This window comes from Saccopteryx leptura, chromosome 1 (assembly GCF_036850995.1).
Source record: "Saccopteryx leptura isolate mSacLep1 chromosome 1, mSacLep1_pri_phased_curated, whole genome shotgun sequence".
Classification (NCBI taxonomy): Eukaryota; Metazoa; Chordata; class Mammalia; order Chiroptera; family Emballonuridae; genus Saccopteryx; species Saccopteryx leptura.
The window spans coordinates 27049605-27067958 of NC_089503.1; the positions used below are offsets into that span (position 1 = coordinate 27049605).

Sequence of the window (18354 nt, forward strand, 5' to 3'; positions counted from 1 at the left end):
AAAACCTTATGAAGTAGGTGCCAGGTTTTTTTGTTTTTGTTTTTGTTTTTTTGTATTTTTCTGAAGCTGGAAACGGGGAGGCAGGACTCCCGCATGCGCCCGACCGGGATCCACCCAGCATGCCCACCAGGGGGTGATGCTCTGCCCATCTGGGGCGTCGCTCTGTTGCAACCAGAGCCACTCTAGCGCCTGAGGCAGAGGCCATGGAGCCATCCCCAGCGCCCGAGCCATTTTGCTTCAATGGAGCCTTGGCTGCGGGAGGGGAAGAGAGAGACAGAGAGGAAGGAGAGGGGGAGGGGTGAAGAAGCAGATGGATGCTTCTCCTGTGTACCCTGGCTGGGAATCGAACCTGGGACTTCTACACGCCAGGTCGACACTCTACCACTGAGTCAACCAGCCAGGTCCAGGTGCCAGTTTTATTCCCGTTTGACTCAGGTTTACTGAGGTTCAGAGAGGTGATGTAATTTGCCCAAGGCCACACAGCCAGAGAAGTTAAAGCTGAGTCTCAAGCCAGGGACAGTAGGATGCTGAAGCCTCTATTCTTCACCAAGGCTGTACAGCTGAAACTGTGGTGATTGACAGTCTTCTGACATCCTGGCCATCTGGCCCTGGGGAAGTCACCTAACTTCCCCCCTCGGTTGTGTTTTGCATCTGGGAAATGGGAGGATGAATGTTGTTCTCCTCGGTTTCTCATGGGGATTAAATGAGAGAATGTTTATTACTCTTTTAGCTAGTGCCTGGCTTAGCATGCGACCATCATTCATTCATCTGACACTTATTTATGAGACACCTGTTATATACCAGGTATTATTCTAGGTGTACAAGCTAGAACAGGTCCCCGCTCTGCTAAATGGAGTAAACTAATAAGCTAGACAATTTCAAACAATGATATGTGTTACGAAGAAAACAAAATATAGGAATAGCAGTGACCGCAGTGACATGCAGGCCCGTTTTAGCTGGGTGGTCAGGGAAGGCCTCTTTGAAGAAGTGGCAGTTGGAGCTAATTCCTAAAGAAAAGGAGATGTGGAGGGAGACGCACCTTCGGGGTTAGGGGGACAGCAGGCGCCAGGCGCAGAGTTGGGGACAGAACGGAGGCCTGTGTGGCTGGAGCAGCGTGAGCCGGCGGGTGAGTGGCAGGCCGGCAGGTGAGTGGCAGGCAGACCAGTCGGGGGGTGAGTGTGGCAGGTCAGAGGGTGAGTGTGGGCAGTCAGTGAGGCAGGGCGTGGCCGTAGTAGGAAGGAAGGTGTTTGCATAGTGGATAGCCTTCAGGAAGTTGAATCAAGACAGTAATGGGATCCAGGTTATTTATTTAAAAGTTGGCTGCTGTGTGCAGAATCAAATGTGGGGGGACAGTGAGGATTGCAAGGAGACCAGAGGGGAGGCTGGGATTAAACATGGGGAGGGTGGGGGCCAGTCCTAGACACAGCCCCAAATGGAAAGTAGTAGATGGTACTTCCTATTGGTGGAGTAGGGCAGCAGCAATAAAAATCCTAATAAAGTAATGACATGTGCAAATTAACAGTAGTTTTCACGGAGGTAACAAGCCCCAGACCTCACAGCTTGTCAAAAGCAGAGTGCGGACTCTTTTCCTGACGCTGTGTGAACGTTACCGCCCTCATGATGCCATGGAGCAGTGTTCACTGATGTTAATCTATTTTTGTTTTAGCAATGGGAATCTATACTTTGGGGAGTTTGTTGAATATAATTGCATATCTACAGCTTATGATGTTAAACTAGATTTCTGGATAGAACAGGGGTAGCTAAGTTTTTCTGCAAAGGGGCAGATTGTAAATACTTTCATTTTTTAGGCCATGTTGTCTCACGTTGCAGCCACTCAACTCTGCTGTTATTAGCTTGAAAGCAACCGTGGATAATGCACAGAAGAATGGGCATGGCCCTATTCCACTGAAACTTTATTTATAAAAACAGGCGGTGGGCCAGCTTCGCCCATGGATCGTAGATTGCCAACTCTTGTAGAAAATATCAGTTATTTACATGACCCAGATACAATTTTTTTCTAGGAAACCGATTCAACACATTTCCTCCAAATTCTTTTGTAAAACTAGGGTGCATCTTACAAACCTGTGCTTTAATATAAATTATGTCATGTGTAAGATAATATAATTTAATGATGACTCAGTCCAATGTTTTTCAAATCGTAGGGATTCCTCATACGTTACCCAGGGGCCCACGGTGACAGTGAGGGTGGAGGGCTTTGGGTCTCTGCTTCTGCTTTAAGCAAGAGCCTCTCTAGGTTCCATGTGTTCATTGGTGGTCTTCATAAGAGTTTGAGGAAAAGGGGGTAGGAAACTAGAAAGAAATGAAGCCCACTAATCCAATCCAACTGGTTGGATACCGTGTCCGCCGTCCAGTATCATGCTTTAGGCCAGGGGTCTCAAACTCGCAGCCCGTGGGCCGCATGCGGCCCGCCGAACAATTTTGTGCGGCCCGCAGACTAATCCACGAAGTTCAAAATATTTTGGATAAAATTAAGTAAGCCTAGGGGCCTACTTGTATTTTTCATTTCTCTAGCATCCTAGCTAGATATTAGCTTAGTTAACAGCAGTTGTGATGTGAACTACAGTTTCTGGTCATTTTGTGACACTGAAAAGTGTTGCGTAACAGTTGCCTTTTGTAGACCTAGTGCGGCCCGCCGAACGGCTGTGATCTTGCTCTGCGGCCCACATGCTGAGTTGAGTTTGAGACCCCTGCTTTAGACTTTAGAGAGACATTTATTACATACTTGCTCATAGAACAAATATATTTCAAACTGGGTGGAAGAGGCTCAGCAAAGAGTGGCTTTGGAGTTATATTTGTGGGACAGAAAACGTGTGCAGGGAGCACAGACCACAGGGTCTTCTATCGGGGCACACCCTGGACAAAAGCACAATGTCCTGTGTGGAGCTGAGGGAAGGTCTGCTTTCGGAGCCTTTGAAGGTAGAGACAGCAGGCTGCCACTGGGCAGTCCTGGAGAAGGAGGCTTGTTTACCGTCGGACACAGCTGGGCTTGAAGCTCTACTCGGCCACTTGGCAGTGAGGCTAGTTATTTATTTAACTCTCTGGTTATCCATTTCCCCAGCTGGAAAGCTGGAACAGTACCACTTCCCTCCATGAGCTGTTGGGTGGATTAAATGATTTCACCTACACACTTGACTAGAATGTGGTGAGGTGCATCAGAAATAGGAATTTTCTTCTCCGTTCTGTGCTCAGGCTGTGGGGATGAGGTTCTCTGAGACCATCTACCATCTCTTTCCTATTGACTCAAATTTCCGTGGCCCGATCTTCTCTTTTCAGGATGTGGCCAGGTTCTGCGAGCCTCGAAGGGTCAGATTTTTTTGGAGAGCTACCCCCTAAATGCTCACTGCGAATGGACCATTCACGCCAAACCTGGGTTTATCATCCAGCTAAGGTAAGGGAAGTCTGGGGTTGTAAGGAAACACAGTAATGGGACTAAGGGCCCTGGATGCTCATGCTTCGGGGGTCTAACCAGCAGCACTTTATCCTGAAAAGCAGAAAATACATATCAAAGCCCTTTTCTCTGTTTCTCACTGATTCAGTGGGATACGGCCAGTGAAATGCTTGGTACTCACTACCCTGTAACAGTGGGGCTGCACTGATTTTTGGCCCAAGGATAACACAACAAAGCAAGATAGCTGAGAGCAATCTACTCATGCCGAGTCTTTAGCAAGTGTTCCTGTTCACCCAGTGCTGTCCGGGTTTCATGGGAGGGAAGTGAAGAACTAAAAGGCATGGGTCTTCCCTTCAGAGGATTTCTACTCCAGAATGGGGTTACTGATGGTCGCAGACCCTTTCCTCTGAAAACAACCGCTAATTAACCAGTTCTGTCTCACTTGTGTGGAAGATAAGCTGTTTCTTCTCTGGAGTTTTGAGGTCCACACAAATGTTCAATGTATGCCGGAATCCCAATTATCACCCTAGTTTGATTGTAACTATAGATAAGTCCCACAGGAGAGCCCTGTGTGGTGGGTACTGTCTACAGCTGCATCTTAGAGCCCAGCACAGTTCATGGGACATACCGTAGGTACTTGGTAGATCGTCGGAGCATGGATAAATGTTGAAAGAACTGCTCTTTGTCTCCCGTGTCTCTCTTCTTTTCTTTTTTTTTTTTTTCATTTTTTTCATTTTTCTGAAGCTGGAAACAGGGAGAGACAGTCAGACAGACTCCCGCATGCGCCCGACCGGGATCCACCCGGCACGCCCACCAGGGGCGACGCTCTGCCCACCAGGGGGTGATGCTCTGCCCATCCTGGCGTCGCCATGTTGCGACCAGAACCACTCTAGCGCCTGAGGCAGAGGCCACAGAGCCATCCCCAGCACCTGGGCCATCTTTGCTCCAATGGAGCCTTGGCTGCGGGAGGGGAAGAGAGAGACAGAGAGGAAAGCGTGGCAGAGGTGTGGAGAAGCAAATGGGTGCTTCTCCTGTGTGCCCTGGCTGGGAATCGAACCCGGGTCCTCCGCACGCTAGGCCGACGGTCTACCGCTGAGCCAACCGGCCAGGGCCCTCTCTCTTCTTTCCTGACACTCCCCCCTTTTCTCTCTTGGCAAGCAGAGTGGCCTGCTTACCCTGGGATTTCTAGAGACATTGTCCACCTGGCTCTTCCCTTTTCTAGCCAGCGAGGAGGTTGGTGGTGATGGAAGTCTCTAATCTTCAAAGGCACAGGCTTTCAATAAGTACTTTCTAGATGGATCAAGACACCCAGAGGTTGCCTCTTGCCAGCTGGCTCCTCAGATGGCTCTCTGTCCTCTGGGAGGGGGGTGTCAACACTCCACTCCCCCCACCCCATTGCAAGGATATAAAAAAACTGGTCTGATTCTTAATTCTCCTCCTCAAAACTCATCCTTGATAGCTAAAGACCTGAGGTGGGGAGTGGGGACTCATTAAGTGGACTTTTCTGAGGGAAGGTCAGCTCAAGGCACAAATGAGGGACCACACTGTTCTGCTTAATGGACCCTAGGATGGGTCAGCCAAGGATGAAAAGGGTAGGGGACAAATTCCATGTGTTAAATGTTTCAGCAACTCCAGGACCAGGCCAACTGGTCCCCTCAGGGGCTTCTCAAAAGCTTCTCCAAGATCCAGGATGCAAAATACACCCCCATCCCAAAAAAGTCCAAAGCAGTGGAGTGATTGAGAAGCACATCACCTGCCTAGTAACAGGCCCTAGGGAGGTGTGGAAATAGCTAGATTTCTTTCCCTCCAGTCAGATCTGGAGCTGCCGGCCAGGGAGAATAGTCATGACAGAAACACTCTGAGTGTATGTACAATAATCAGCCCAAATGCTGAGCGGTCATCCCTGATGCCACCTTCCTGTCGCCTACCACAGCCAGACCACCCTAAAAGTTTTTCTTCTTCGCTGTAAAATCATCTCAAGTCCATTCACCTATGTCTCTGCAGCTACCATTTTACTTCAAACCACCATCGTTTCTTACCTGGATTTTCTCATGGGTCCTATTTAATTTCCCTGTGTCCACTCTTTCCAGCTCTATAATCTCCTCTCCTCAGAGTGACAAGAGTGACCCTTTAAAATTCTGTATCAAGTCATGATTCTGTTGTTGTAAACTTCCTATGCCCTTCTTTCAAGCTTGGAGTAAAATTCAAACTCCAAAGTATGTAGGATCTGGCTCCTGTTTGCTTGCTGACCTCAATTCACACCACTCTCCTTGACCCACCACCTGGCGGCATCCCTGACCTTCTTTCAGTTCCTCAAACACTCTGAGCTCCTTGCTGCCTCAGGGACTTTGCACTTACAGGTCCCCCTGCCTGGACGGCTCTTTCCCATGACCTTCACTTGACTGACTCAGTTTCATCATCTAAGTGTCTGCCCAGGTAGCACATCCACAGAGAAGTCCTCCTGGACCCTGTTGTGTGAAAAGCTTATCCTCCCCATCACCCTTTATGCTCTTACTTGGTTTATTTTCTTTGAAGCTCTTTATGTTCTTGGCTGTTACTGTGTTTTCCGGTCTCCTTGCTATTATCTGTCCCCCAAAGCAGAGCTCATCTCCATGAGGGCAGGTGCTGTGCCTAGTTGGGTCGCTTTCAGCACCTAGGACAGCGTCCGGCCCGGAGCAGTCCTGCCATGAATGTGTTGAGTAAATGAACGAAGAAATGAATGTTCGAGTGTAAATACAAGTTGTAATGTCTCATGTTTTTGTTTCAGAAAAAAAGGTTTGTTTCTCTGTGGGGTGGAGGCCTCGTTCTCCCTCCTTCCCTTGGCAGACAAAGAAACTGGTAGCTCAAGGCCCACAGTGAGTTAGTGGTGACATCTAGGGGAGAAGCCAGGTGCTGAGATGTCAATCAAACTGTCATCAATAGGACTCACTCTCCCTTACACATAGTTTTGTGATTAAAATGTTTTGTAAAATAAACACTGATGACACGCAGTTACTGGGTTTCTTTTTCGTAAGCTCTTTAAGAGCGTTTACCGTGTACTGACCATCACTCTGGCCCAGTGCTCTCTAATTTCCTGGCACTTGAGGTTGCTATCCAAGGGAGTAGGCAAAGCCCTCGTCCCAGCTTTTCGGACATGAGCTCTTCTGTCTGTTCTTCTGCCAAATGTGCAGGAGAAGATATAGCTGTACATTTTGTAAACTCAAGTTGTAGGCATTCCCTTGGGAATCTTTTGAAAAATATCTCTTCCTTTCTTGTCCCTGCATGTGGCTGCCTCCTTTCTTGTTTCTTAGAAGTGGAAGTTTAGGGTCATTTCTACTCTTTTGATCTGATTTATCCCCAGTATTTCCGAATTCACGACCCCTGTTAGGTAATCACAGATTCATTAGATTTCCTTCAGTTCTGAAATTCTGACATGGTGCTACTTTCTACTCTTTGGAGGAAGAATTAGCATCACCAATAGCACGATTACCTTCTGACCTTTTCATCTAACTGAAGACTGTGCAGAGGGTTTTCTCCTTTACTTAGTCTTGCAAGACAGCATATGCTTTTTTTTTTTTCATTCTCCAACTGTAAAATCACAGTGTAATATCCATTCAGTCATTTACTCAACAATACCTGCTTGGCATCTCTGTATGCCAGACACTGTGTTGGGCACAGCGGAATAAGACAGCTGTCCCACTCTCCCCTCAAGGAACTTGCAGTCTAGTGGAGGAGACAGGCATATGCACACACACTCACATCCATACTCACACAAAGAGATAAAAATGAGAAGTGAAAATTTGTATATATGTTAAGAAGAAAACGAGAGGTCCCCTTTAGAAAGAACTGTCAGGGAAGCCTCTTTGAGGAGGGAGTATGTAAGCTGAGGTCTGAGGATAAGAAGAACCCGGCCACGCAGACTGGAAGGAAAGTGGTTCTGAAGGAAGAACCGGCATGAGCAAAGATCCCCTGAATGGCATCTGGCACCCCCTCACCCTGGCATGCTCTGTGTTTGGGCACATGCGCACAGCGCACGTACACACACCCCTTCATTTCAAATAACTCATCCAACGTCAGGCCCTCCAGGACCAGTTTCCTCTCAGGTTTGGCCAGTGCTGCCAGGTTTCCAGAGGCCTGTTCATCGTTTCACCTGGAACTTGCCCAGGGGTCTCCAGCCTCTCTGGGGCCCACCTGTGTCCTGTTGTCATCACCCTCTCTGTCCGTAGGTTTGTCATGTTGAGCCTGGAGTTTGACTACATGTGCCAGTATGACTATGTTGAGGTCCGCGACGGGGACAGCAGCAACGGCCAGATCATCAAGCGTTTCTGTGGCAACGAGCGGCCAGCTCCCATCAGAAGCACGGGCTCCTCACTCCACGTCCTCTTCCATTCAGATGGCTCCAAGAATTTTGACGGCTTCCATGCCATTTTTGAGGAGATCACAGGTAAAGGCCACAGAGACAAATGTAGCGTTTTCCGACCGCACTCCATATGGACATCTCCTTTCTGTGCAGTGCCCCCCCCTACCCCCGCTCTGCCTCACTCAAACCTAGTGTGCTGGGTTCTCAGACGAACCTGCATGTTGAGAAGGGGGCAGAAATGGCAAGGCATCTTTCAGACATGTTCATGAGAACCAGAACTGGGAATTATGATCTCCTTGTGCAGATGCAGGAACACAGAGAGGCAGGGCCATTTGTCCAAGGTCACACAGCAATGAGGGTGGAACCAGAGATGTATACCCAGGCAGCCTGGCTCTCGAGCTCACACTAGGTAGCCCGACATGGTTAAGAGCATTAGCGTTGGATCTCTGGCAGATTGAGCTGGGTGACCTTGGGCAAGTTCATCTACTTCTCTGAGCCTCAGTTTCCGAATCAGTGACTCAGGGAGTAACCACAGACCCTGCCCTTTAAGGAGGCCCTGGGAGACAGGAAGATGAAGCGCTGAGCGTGGAGTCTGTTGCAGAGGCAGCACTCAATAGCTGCCCTACCCCAGGCCTGCTCTGAGCCTCCCTTCGTCATTTCAAAATAGGTTGTAAACGTTTTAAGCCCCAGTGATAAGTGCTACTTACTTTGTGAATAACTGGAAGCCTGACTTTGCCTGTTCATGTTAGAAAGTAGGATTTGACCGACGCGAACCAAATGCTCGATCCTCAGGAATCACCCCACCTCTCATTGTTCTGTGGTTGGATTGCATCAGGTTTCACAAAATAAGCTCAGGCTTCAAGTTCTCTATTTTTAAATACTGAATTTTAAAGAACTGAAATGGCACCTTGATCGTTAAAGGTTCCTTCTGGAAGGTGTGATACCAGAGTCTCAGGAAAGGAGGTGGGTGGCGTGGTGTCTGTCTGCCTTCAGCCCCGAGCTTTCAGCAAGACCAGCAGACCCCCACCCCTGTCTTAGAATGCTCCCACATGAGCTGTGAGCTCCCGGCGGCTGCTTCTTATACTCCACGTGCCTGCCCCCTGCCAAGGATGTCCCCTGGGGAGGGACATGGGCATGACGGCCACTTCCAGATGCTTTGCTGCTATGGGTCGTCAGCTGCTTCTTATAATCCGTGTACCTGCCCCCTTCCAAGGATGTCCCCTGGGGAGGGACAGGGGCATGACGGCCAGTTCCAGATGCTTTGCTGCTATGGGTCGTCAGCCTGAGGCTGCGTCCTTGCCCCGTGGTGGTATCCTGTGGGCTGAGGCTGAGCAGGTCGCACTCAGATGCATCTGTGGGGGCTTCTATCAGTGAGCAAGGGCTGTTGTCAGGGAAGCCAGCTGGGAGCAGTGGGGGCCCAGCAGCCTGTGACCCTGTGACTGACAGGAGGGTCAGGAGGGTTTCTCATTCCTCTCCCGTGGACACCTCAGCCTCCGCTGGGGAGCCTTGGGAAACACTGGTCTGCACTGTCAGGTAGACGGCAGCCTCCGCTGGGGAGCCTTGGGAAACACTGGTCTGCACTGTCAGGTAGACGGCAGCCTCCGCTGGGGAGCCTTGGGAAACACTGGTCTGCACTGTCAGGTAGATGGCAGCCTCCTCTGGGGAGCCTTGGGAAACACTGGTCTGCACTGTCAGGTAGAGGGCAGCCTCCGCTGGGGAGCCTTGGGAAACACTGGTCTGCACTGTCAGGTAGACGGCAGCCTCCTCTGGGGAACCTTGGGAAACACTGGTCTGCACTGTCAGGTAGACGGCAGCCTCCTCTGGGGAGCCTTGGGAAACACTGGTCTGCACTGTCAGGTAGACGGCAGCCTCCGCTGGGGAGCCTTGGGAAACACTGGTCTGCACTGTCAGGTAGACGGCAGCCTCCGCTGGGGAGCCTTGGGAAACACTGGTCTGCACTGTCAAGTAGAGGGCAGCCTCCGCTGGGGAGCCTTGGGAAACACTGGTCTGCACTGTCAGGTAGACGGCAGCCTCCGCTGGGGAGCCTTGGGAAACACTGGTCTGCACTGTCAGGTAGACGGCAGCCTCCGCTGGGGAGCCTTGGGAAACACTGGTCTGCACTGTCAGGTAGAGGGCAGCCTCCGCTGGGGAGCCTTGGGAAACACTGGTCTGCACTGTCAGGTAGACGGCGACACTTCTGTTCCTCAAACACCCCGTCTGCCCGCCGCCCTCACCTTAGTCCCTCTGAGCCGGGCTGTGTCAGATTTGTCCTCCTCTGCTAAAACTTTTCTCTCGTTCCAATGGGCTGTGGCTTTGCCCTTTTCTGAGTATTTTATAATACTTTCTCCTCTTTCCTGACACTAACTGAATGACGCCTCAGGTCACGGTCGATGTGTACTTTTCTTCACACAGCTGTGGTCTGGCGAGTAGGTTCTCTGTCTGTCTTCGCACCTCTCCAGTGCCTTACACAGAGCTGCCTTCACACAGGCTCATGGAAACGCACGAGGTGACATTTCCACACGGGAGTGAAAACAGGGCTGGAGGGTAACAGGCCGATGAGTGGGTCCCAGATAAACAAGCACACAAGTTCTTTATAGAAAAACGATCACCAGGACACTCACTCTGTAAAGTGCAGATTCTCAGGTCCACAGCTCACAAAAGGTGGCACATGATGTGCATTCTTAGAAATTTGCAATGCATGTTAGGGCATGGGACCTCCTGAGAAGTTCTGCAGAAGGGAAACCTGGTTAATATCATTTAACACAAGTAATGTGTCCCCATCATATATGAGCCCAGACAAACTCTCACCTTCTCAAGGGACTGCTGTTTACAGGATGTGTCTGGGAATTCTCAGCTGCATGTTCAACAGTGTCCTCCCCACCAGTGCCCAGGACGCTGGGATTCCTGGGAAAAGATGATCTACAGCAGGGTAGTCAACCCTTTTATACCTGCCGCCCACTTTTGTATCTCTGTTAGTAGTAACATTTTCTAACCGCCCACTGGTTCCACAGTAATGGTGATTTATAAAGTAGGGAAGTAACTTGACTTTATAAAATTTATAAAGCAGAGTTACAGCAAGTTAAAGCATATAATAATAATTACTTACCAAGTACTTTATGTCGGATTTTTGCTAAGTTTGGCAGAATAAATCTTTATAGAACAACTTACTCTAGTTAAATCTATCTTTTTATTTATACTTTAGTTGCTCCGCTACCGCCCATCATGAAAGCTGGAATGCCCCCTAGTGGGCGGTAGGGACTCCCTGGAGTCCCTCTGCGAGGGGAAAGGTGCTTTGCTCTAGTCACAGGGTGTGCCTGTTCCTGTCGGGCTTGGGCTCTACCGACTCTCAACATCTGGAGCACACTTCTGGGGCCTTGGAGAACATCAGGTAGCGTCAGTGTCTTTTGACAATTGATGAGTGCCTGTTTTTGGCATTCTCAAACCATGGTGTAGGCATTCAATAACAAGGAGTGAAAAAACTGCAAGAAGACTTTAATAGACAAGTGAAAGGCTCTGGTCAGGAGCCCAGGCTTGAACATGTGGACATCTCACACAGTGGCACTGAGAGAAATTGCCTTTTCTCTTGCAGCATGTTCCTCATCCCCTTGTTTCCATGATGGCACTTGCCTCCTTGACCAAACCGGGTCTTACAAGTGTGCCTGCCTGGCAGGTTACACCGGGCAGCACTGTGAAAATCGTGAGTATGCCCCAGGAGTGGGAATGACAGTGTTACATGGGGCTGGTGTGGAAAGGGCTTTGGGAGCCTGCCGGGTGTGTTGTTTCCTGGGGTCTGGGATGTTCTGTGCGAGGTGGCTCATAGTGTGGGTGCTCCCATTGAATGGATCTCAAAAAGGCTAGGCTACCTCTGAATCAGGATGGATGGAACCACCCGGCTTTGCCCATGGACATTTCCAGCCCTCACTTGCTGCACATATCTTTAAAAAAGATATGCCTTCATTGGCCCAAATAATTCAGAGCTCAGAAACGTTGTGCAAGGGTCAAGAGTAGAAGCAGCTGTCTTAATGTCTCTCTGGGCTCAGAGCCTGAACTCCCTGTCCATCCCAGGGTCTGATTTGCAGTTATACCCCAGGACACTACTGGCAGACTCCAGTGGAGTGTGGTGCAGTCTGAAGCCCAGCATTGAAGATGGGACTTATGTAGGGTGACCATGAGCCCCAGTTTCCAGGGACACTCCCAGTTTATGCATTTTGTCTAGGCATAATTATTAATAGCATGGCCTTTAATATTCAAAAGCGTCTTGAATTGGATGCCAAATTACACAATCATCCTATAAATATGGGACAAAAATTAAGTGAGGCATAGACAAGCCAACCAACATTTATTGAGGGACTATCGTATATTGAGTTGTTTTGGAAACGAAGAAAAAATCATACCTTGCTTTTCTCCGAAGGAGAAGAGTATGTGCTGACCATTGCATATGACGGCACCAGGACTGTGCATCCCATGTTTGTGGTGCCCAGGACTGTGCTGTTGGCAGAGAGGAATGTAAAAGCTATGATCAGAATTCACTTACCAACCCTGCTAACCAAATCTAGTAACCAAGACCCTGTATATGACACGTGTCCTAACAGAAGTATAAGACCTAAAGCAGGTGTCATGGATGGCAGCTCTCAGCATGGAATGAGATGTGCAGAAGAACAGGGATCAAAATGTGGGGGAAAGCAAAGGAAGACAGAGACTGGCCTAGGCAGGGCTCCCTGAAGCCTCCCTGAGATGCGAGTGTGTGGCCAGGTGACGCAGTAAGGATGTGCTTTCAGGCCAGGCTGGTGAGGGGATGAGGAAGTGGGCTGGGAAGAGAAGGAAGCCAAGCAAAGGCTTGATTCAGGCGAAACGCCAGCCCCAGTGTTAACCGGCAGTGAGAACTGGAATGCTAGTCACATCTCAGAGTGTGTCCCGGCTTTAGTGAGGGAGCTGTGCTTTCCCGTCCCCACTGCAATCAGTGACTGGCTAAGGGCTGGCCGGGCGAGTAGGAGAACACACCTCACTTTCTGCGCACGTGGGTTACTCCAGTAGCCTTTGAGCAAAGAGGCGGTAGGTGCAGTCCACTGGAGGTAAAACAATATAGCCTTGGGGGCGGTGGGAAGGGACCCAGAGGAAGAGTGGGGCCCAAGACACCTGAGGGCCGAGCGCCGACAGTGTCTGCTACAGACACACCTAACTAACATGCACAGGTATTTGGGGGTCATCCTATAAGGGGCCTGGTCTGACAGCATTCTATAATGTTCGTATATTTTTCAATAGAAGGCAATGCAGATGGAAGCCATGGGTTTCAATAGTGCAGCCTTGAGTGTGCCGTATTGCTCTGCTAAAAACAGCCCTTGCTTTGGTTTGGCACAGCCGACCTGAGTGGGATTGTGCCAGATGCTTAGACACTGATGTTCCCCTTGGCACGCCCCACCTCCTGCGAGCCCGCCGTGTTCTGTACAGACAGGGAAGGGAAAGGCTGTCTCTCTTCGTGGCAGGAGTTTGTTTGTAGAATGATTCTGGAGTCTTGACAATGGCAAATCCTTAGATTTGAAAGTGGGGGGACGAAAAAGGAGAAGGCTCAATTTTTTTGATGAAGTAAGTACACGATATTGATAAAGCAAAGGTAAAATTGGATGAAAGAGTAAAGCATCACCAAATAAGCTAATACGTCTTATAGAGCTGGGTCTCTAATCAGGGAGAAAAAAGAAATTGGTCCAAAAGTTGTTGAGAAAAATATGGATAGTTTATGGCTCCAAAATTGACTTCTTAGCATTCTTATTCTTTCCAGAAAAAAACAAACATAATGAAAAAGAATACAAAGTGTGTTATTATGAACTGATTCATGACTTGATTCACCAGTTGTCTCAAATCACTTTGATTTCAAAACACCAGCGTAGATGGAGAAGAGAATACTTCCTAGCCACTTTTCAAAATGTTGTTTAAAACACGTAATTCCCTTGGTTCCCTGTAGCTGTGAGTGAAGATAATGGTGGTTGAAAACTGATACGTCATTTGCTGGCATCAGTGTGGGGAATAAATGTTTGATCATTTTTCATAAGATTTAGATTTTTTTTTTTCCTTCTAGGAAATTCAGCATGAGTTTCAACTAACTCAATAAGGGAGCATCACAGAAATCGTCTGTGGTAGCTTACCTTGTAATTTCTGAACAGGCATTAACCAGTTTTTTCCCAGAGCACTTCTATTATCTAGAAAAACAGAAAAACGGGGAAAGAAAAGCTTTATTGTTTTTCTCATGAGTATATCAATGAAGTGAAAATATCTCCCTGCAGGAAATGCTTTTAAGATTAACAAGAAACCCAAGCATCCTGGCATTCTCCAAACTCTGAAATGTTTTTCGAAAATAGCTTTTTTTAAAAAAGCATATATTAGTGAGAATGCCATCTTCTACTTAGGTTGTCCCAAATCTGGTAAGGGGAGTCTATTTCACTGCTACTACTTTGATGCTGTGCCCTCCACAAGTCTATGCAAAGGTAGATGCTCCCGTGAGCAGATGAAGGACTTGGAGCAGAGGTTCAAGGCACTGGTCCCCATACAGCTCAAAACTAGAGGCTAGAACTTCCCACTTCTCACATTGTTCACAATCTCTCAGACACGATCCTTAACATGGGGCCTGGTGAGACTTAACTGATGTGCCTGGTTATACCTTTGTGTCTCATTATCGAGTGTTCTTTAAGGACTTTCCTTCCCAGGTAAAGCCCACCTGTTGCTCTTCTCCCAAAGAGAACCCATATTGTATGTGTATGTCTGTAAGTGGGAGTGGAATAGGAATAGATTTTCTACTTAATTATAGAAGAAGTATATACTTGTAACAATGATGAAACAGTCGAGAGAGTTATCAAATGAAAAGAGAACTTTACTTTTCCTGATCAGTTCTGGTTCTCAGAAGTTAACGACTGTATCAATGCAGACTTTTTTTCTATGGTGTGCAAACCTAACTTGGCTATCGTTCACTATTTTAAACTATCAGTTCTCCACTGGGGGAAACTTCGTCCCACACCCTCATCCGCTGCGGTTCTTGGCCATGTGCAGAAACATTGTTGGTTGTTGGAACTGCAGGGGGATGGTGCTGCTGGCGTTTTGTGGATAGAGGTTAAGGAGGGCTGCAAAACATCCCACAATCCACAGGGCAGCCCCCACATCGGTCATCTAGTCCAAATGTCAGTCGTGCTAAGTGTAGAACTCCTGTTTTGAACATAAGTGGATTCAAGCATACATACAATTTTCAACTTGTTTTCAGTTCCTATATCATGGAGATTTTTTTTTCCAGGTCAGTCCATGTTGGTCCTCCTCGTTTGAAAACATAGCTGCAGATTTCATTGTATGGATGTAGATACAATCATATATCCATTCAGTTTCTTAAGATGGACTTCTCGTGTTTAATTTTTCACTATTGTGAAGAGAGCTGCAATGACTTAACGTATCTTTTTTTTTTTTTTTTTGTATTTTTCTGAAGCTGGAAACGGGGAGAGACAGACAGATTCCCGCATGCATCCGACCGGAATCCACCCGGCACGCCCACCAGGGGGCGATGCTCTGCCCACCAGGGGGCAATGCTCTGCCCCTCCGGGGCGTTGCTCTGTTGCGACCAGAGCCACTCTAGCACCTGGGGCAGAGGCCAAGGAGCCATCCCCAGCGTCCGGGCCATCTTTGCTCCAATGTAGCCCCAATGTAGCCTCGCTGCGGGAGGGGAAGAGAGAGACAGAGAGGAAGGAGAGGAGGAGGGGTGGAGAAGCAGATGGGCGCTTCTCCTGTGTGCCCTGGCCGGGAATCAAACCCGGGACTTCTGCATGCCAGGCCGACGCTCTACCACTGAGCCAACCGGCTAGGGCCTTTAACGTATCTTTTTTGGTTCACAAGGAAAAGTATATTTGTAAGATGGATTTATAGATGTGGATCTCTTAGTTCAAAGGGTATTGATATTTCATCATTTGAGAACTGTTCCCAAAATGATCACTAAAAACTTTTACCAATTTTCAAAATGAGCGAAAAGTTTTTTACCAGTTTTCAAAATGAGCCGTTATAAACAGCAGTCCTCAAAATAAGAATTAGACCTTGCATTTCAGAAGCTAGGGTAAAGCCGGAAGTGGATTGGTTTTCAGAGGAATTCTGTGGGTCTGAGGGGAAGTCTCTCTCTGGGACCTCCCAGGGTAGATAAAGAATGAGAAACAATCGATGTTCAGACAGCTGGTGAGAGTGTCAAACACAATGTCAAGTGCTGCTTTGCTCAGGCTTCCCCTGAAGTTGTTTCCCAAGAAAGAACAACTTTCCCCTGCTCCCAGGTGACCTCCTCAAAGAAAATTAAAACATGGGGGTGGGGGGGCAGCTCTCCCTTCAGCCTCCTTCCAGCACCCTCGGTGACCCCAGCCTCCTTGGGCCACCATGTAAGAAACTGGGGCCCCCTTTCCCCTCTGAAGTTTCCTGTTTCTTTGTATGGAACACAAGGACAAAAATAAGTTCTTGAGTAACTGGTCGGAATCTTGTTTTGAGAAAGTGGAGAGCGGGGATTCATTGCCCTGCTCCAATTTCCATGTCGCTTTTGTTCCCCTGGCCCAGTTGACGATGCCGGGTGTTCCCCTGCATCCTAATGAAGTGTGATGAAACAGGGCTAAAGCCCGGGGCACAATGCTCACACCCCGGGCTGGGACGCGCCTTTGAACACAACAAATCGGCTTCCACCAATTAAAGGAAAATGGTGAATCTGGGCTCCTTTGGGTCTTGGAGCATCAGAAAGTTTCCCACTAGTCTGTCCCAAAGGCTGGGAAGAAAAGCACCCGGGTTGAGAGGCACACTTTATGCTCTGGCTTCAAAGGGGCAGCCCGTGCTTCTCATCAGAATCAGCGGCTAGCGACCTGGGGTGTTCATGGAAACCTTAACTCTGGTGCGGTGAGAATGTGCTGAGACCCCCGCGGAGTCGCAGTCATTTCTCCCCACCCAGAAACAAGACGCTGGGGGTCTTGGTGGATTTCATGCAAATTATTCTGAGATCTCTCAGCTGAAGCATTGCAAAAATAGAATTGTTTGCTGGCTTTTTTGTCCCAGAGTCCTATCTTATCGTGAATATGTGGAAGACAGGTGCACTTTTGCCTGGAGTGAGATGGCACACTCCAGGGGAGAGAGGTTGGACCTGTGGTCAGAAAGACTGTGGTTTGACCCGGAGCCTACAATTTACCAGCCAGCTGCCCTTGAACAAGTCATGTGACCCCAAGAACCTCAGTTTCCCCATTTATTTATAATGTTCATAAAAATATTGGCAAGTTCTTCTGAGAATGTCTGCAGGGATGGAATGACATGATCCACACAAGGCACTGCATCGAGTGATAAAAGCCATTCTTCTTATTACCACGCTGATGCCCTGTCCCAGCCATTTACAAGTCTGGCAGGAAGCAGGAGTTTCAGGTAAAGGGTTAAGGCAACAGCACTAGTTCCTACAAACTAGATGATTATGACAAACATCCCTCATGTTCCTCCCAGGGTTTCAGGAAATTCTTCCACAACTTTCTGTTTCCTCTGTGAACTGCTCTTCCCAAATCATTGCCTGTAGGGTGGAAAGATCTTGTTTTAAAGAGGCAAGTAGATATTACCAATCTCATTGTCACTGTCAGAAAGGAATCCTGGACCCCAGCAGAGGACACGCACATTGGGCATGGTGGATGGGAGCCTTTGTAGCCAGGAAAGCCCAGCAGGGAGGCCGTTAGAAATGAGGAATAGAATAATGGCGGGAGGAACTGGAAACTCCAGAGCACGTTGCCCAAGCGTCATGTTATCTGGTCAGCCTCCCTTCCTTCTCATGAGGTTTTTCAGTAGCCACTCATTTAGCATGTCATGGGCTATATGTCATCCTCTGGTTGTCATAGAGGAGACTGGGGCTCCAGAGCATCACTTACATATTTCATTAGAGGGACAGGGCAGAAAGAGAATGAGCAGTCTGGCTTGAGAGGGTATGATGGGGGCAGGGATACTTCCTGGGGAATCTGTAATTGTTACCCATGAGCATTGGTAAGTCAGGGCCCTCAGGGACTGGAAGAGCCCCGGGAAGATCAACTAGCGTACAGCTACTTTCTTACACGCTGCCTTCCACCTGGACCTCCCATCGACTCTCCCTCCCTCACATGGGAATGAATCATGACATCCTTCTTGGCATATTTAAAGGGATGCCCTCCCATTTGGATTTAGATATGAATAGCAAAAGTTGTTCCTGAGCACAGTAGAAGCTGCCCTTGTATGATTCTCAAGATGTTTGTTTATTTGTTTTTATAATTCATGGGACAATTTCTTTATCCTTTGGGTCATTCCTTATTGGCTGAAACTGAGTCCACATAGACAAGCAACATTGTAGCTTTAACTCTGCCGGATTGCAGGGGCCTGTGGTCTCTTAACCAGAGCATTGCTACCTGTCATTCAGAGTGAGATGCTTGGGGCTTAGCATACAGGGGTGCATTTTGTTAGTCAGCAATTATTTTAGTTATGGCAGCATTCCAGCCAAATCATAAGAGGACAGGTGAGACCACATAATCCACTCTCCATCCTGACTGTCTCCCAGAGTGCAGGATGGAGCACCAATCAGTGTGGAAGGGGCCAGACCCACCGTTCCTTCACT

General features: G+C 48.4%; 1 protein-coding gene across 2 annotated transcripts in view; it reads left to right on the forward strand.

Annotated features, from left to right (window-relative positions):
- PAMR1 (peptidase domain containing associated with muscle regeneration 1) overlaps positions 1–18354 on the forward strand; it is a 75214-nt gene that overhangs the window by 36510 nt on the left and 20350 nt on the right. For both annotated transcript variants that reach the window (XM_066363194.1, XM_066363200.1), the window contains 3 exons: positions 3295–3409; positions 7615–7832; positions 11338–11445. In XM_066363194.1, the coding sequence (XP_066219291.1) occupies positions 3295–3409; positions 7615–7832; positions 11338–11445 (441 nt within the window). The remainder of the gene's footprint in view (positions 1–3294; positions 3410–7614; positions 7833–11337; positions 11446–18354) is intronic.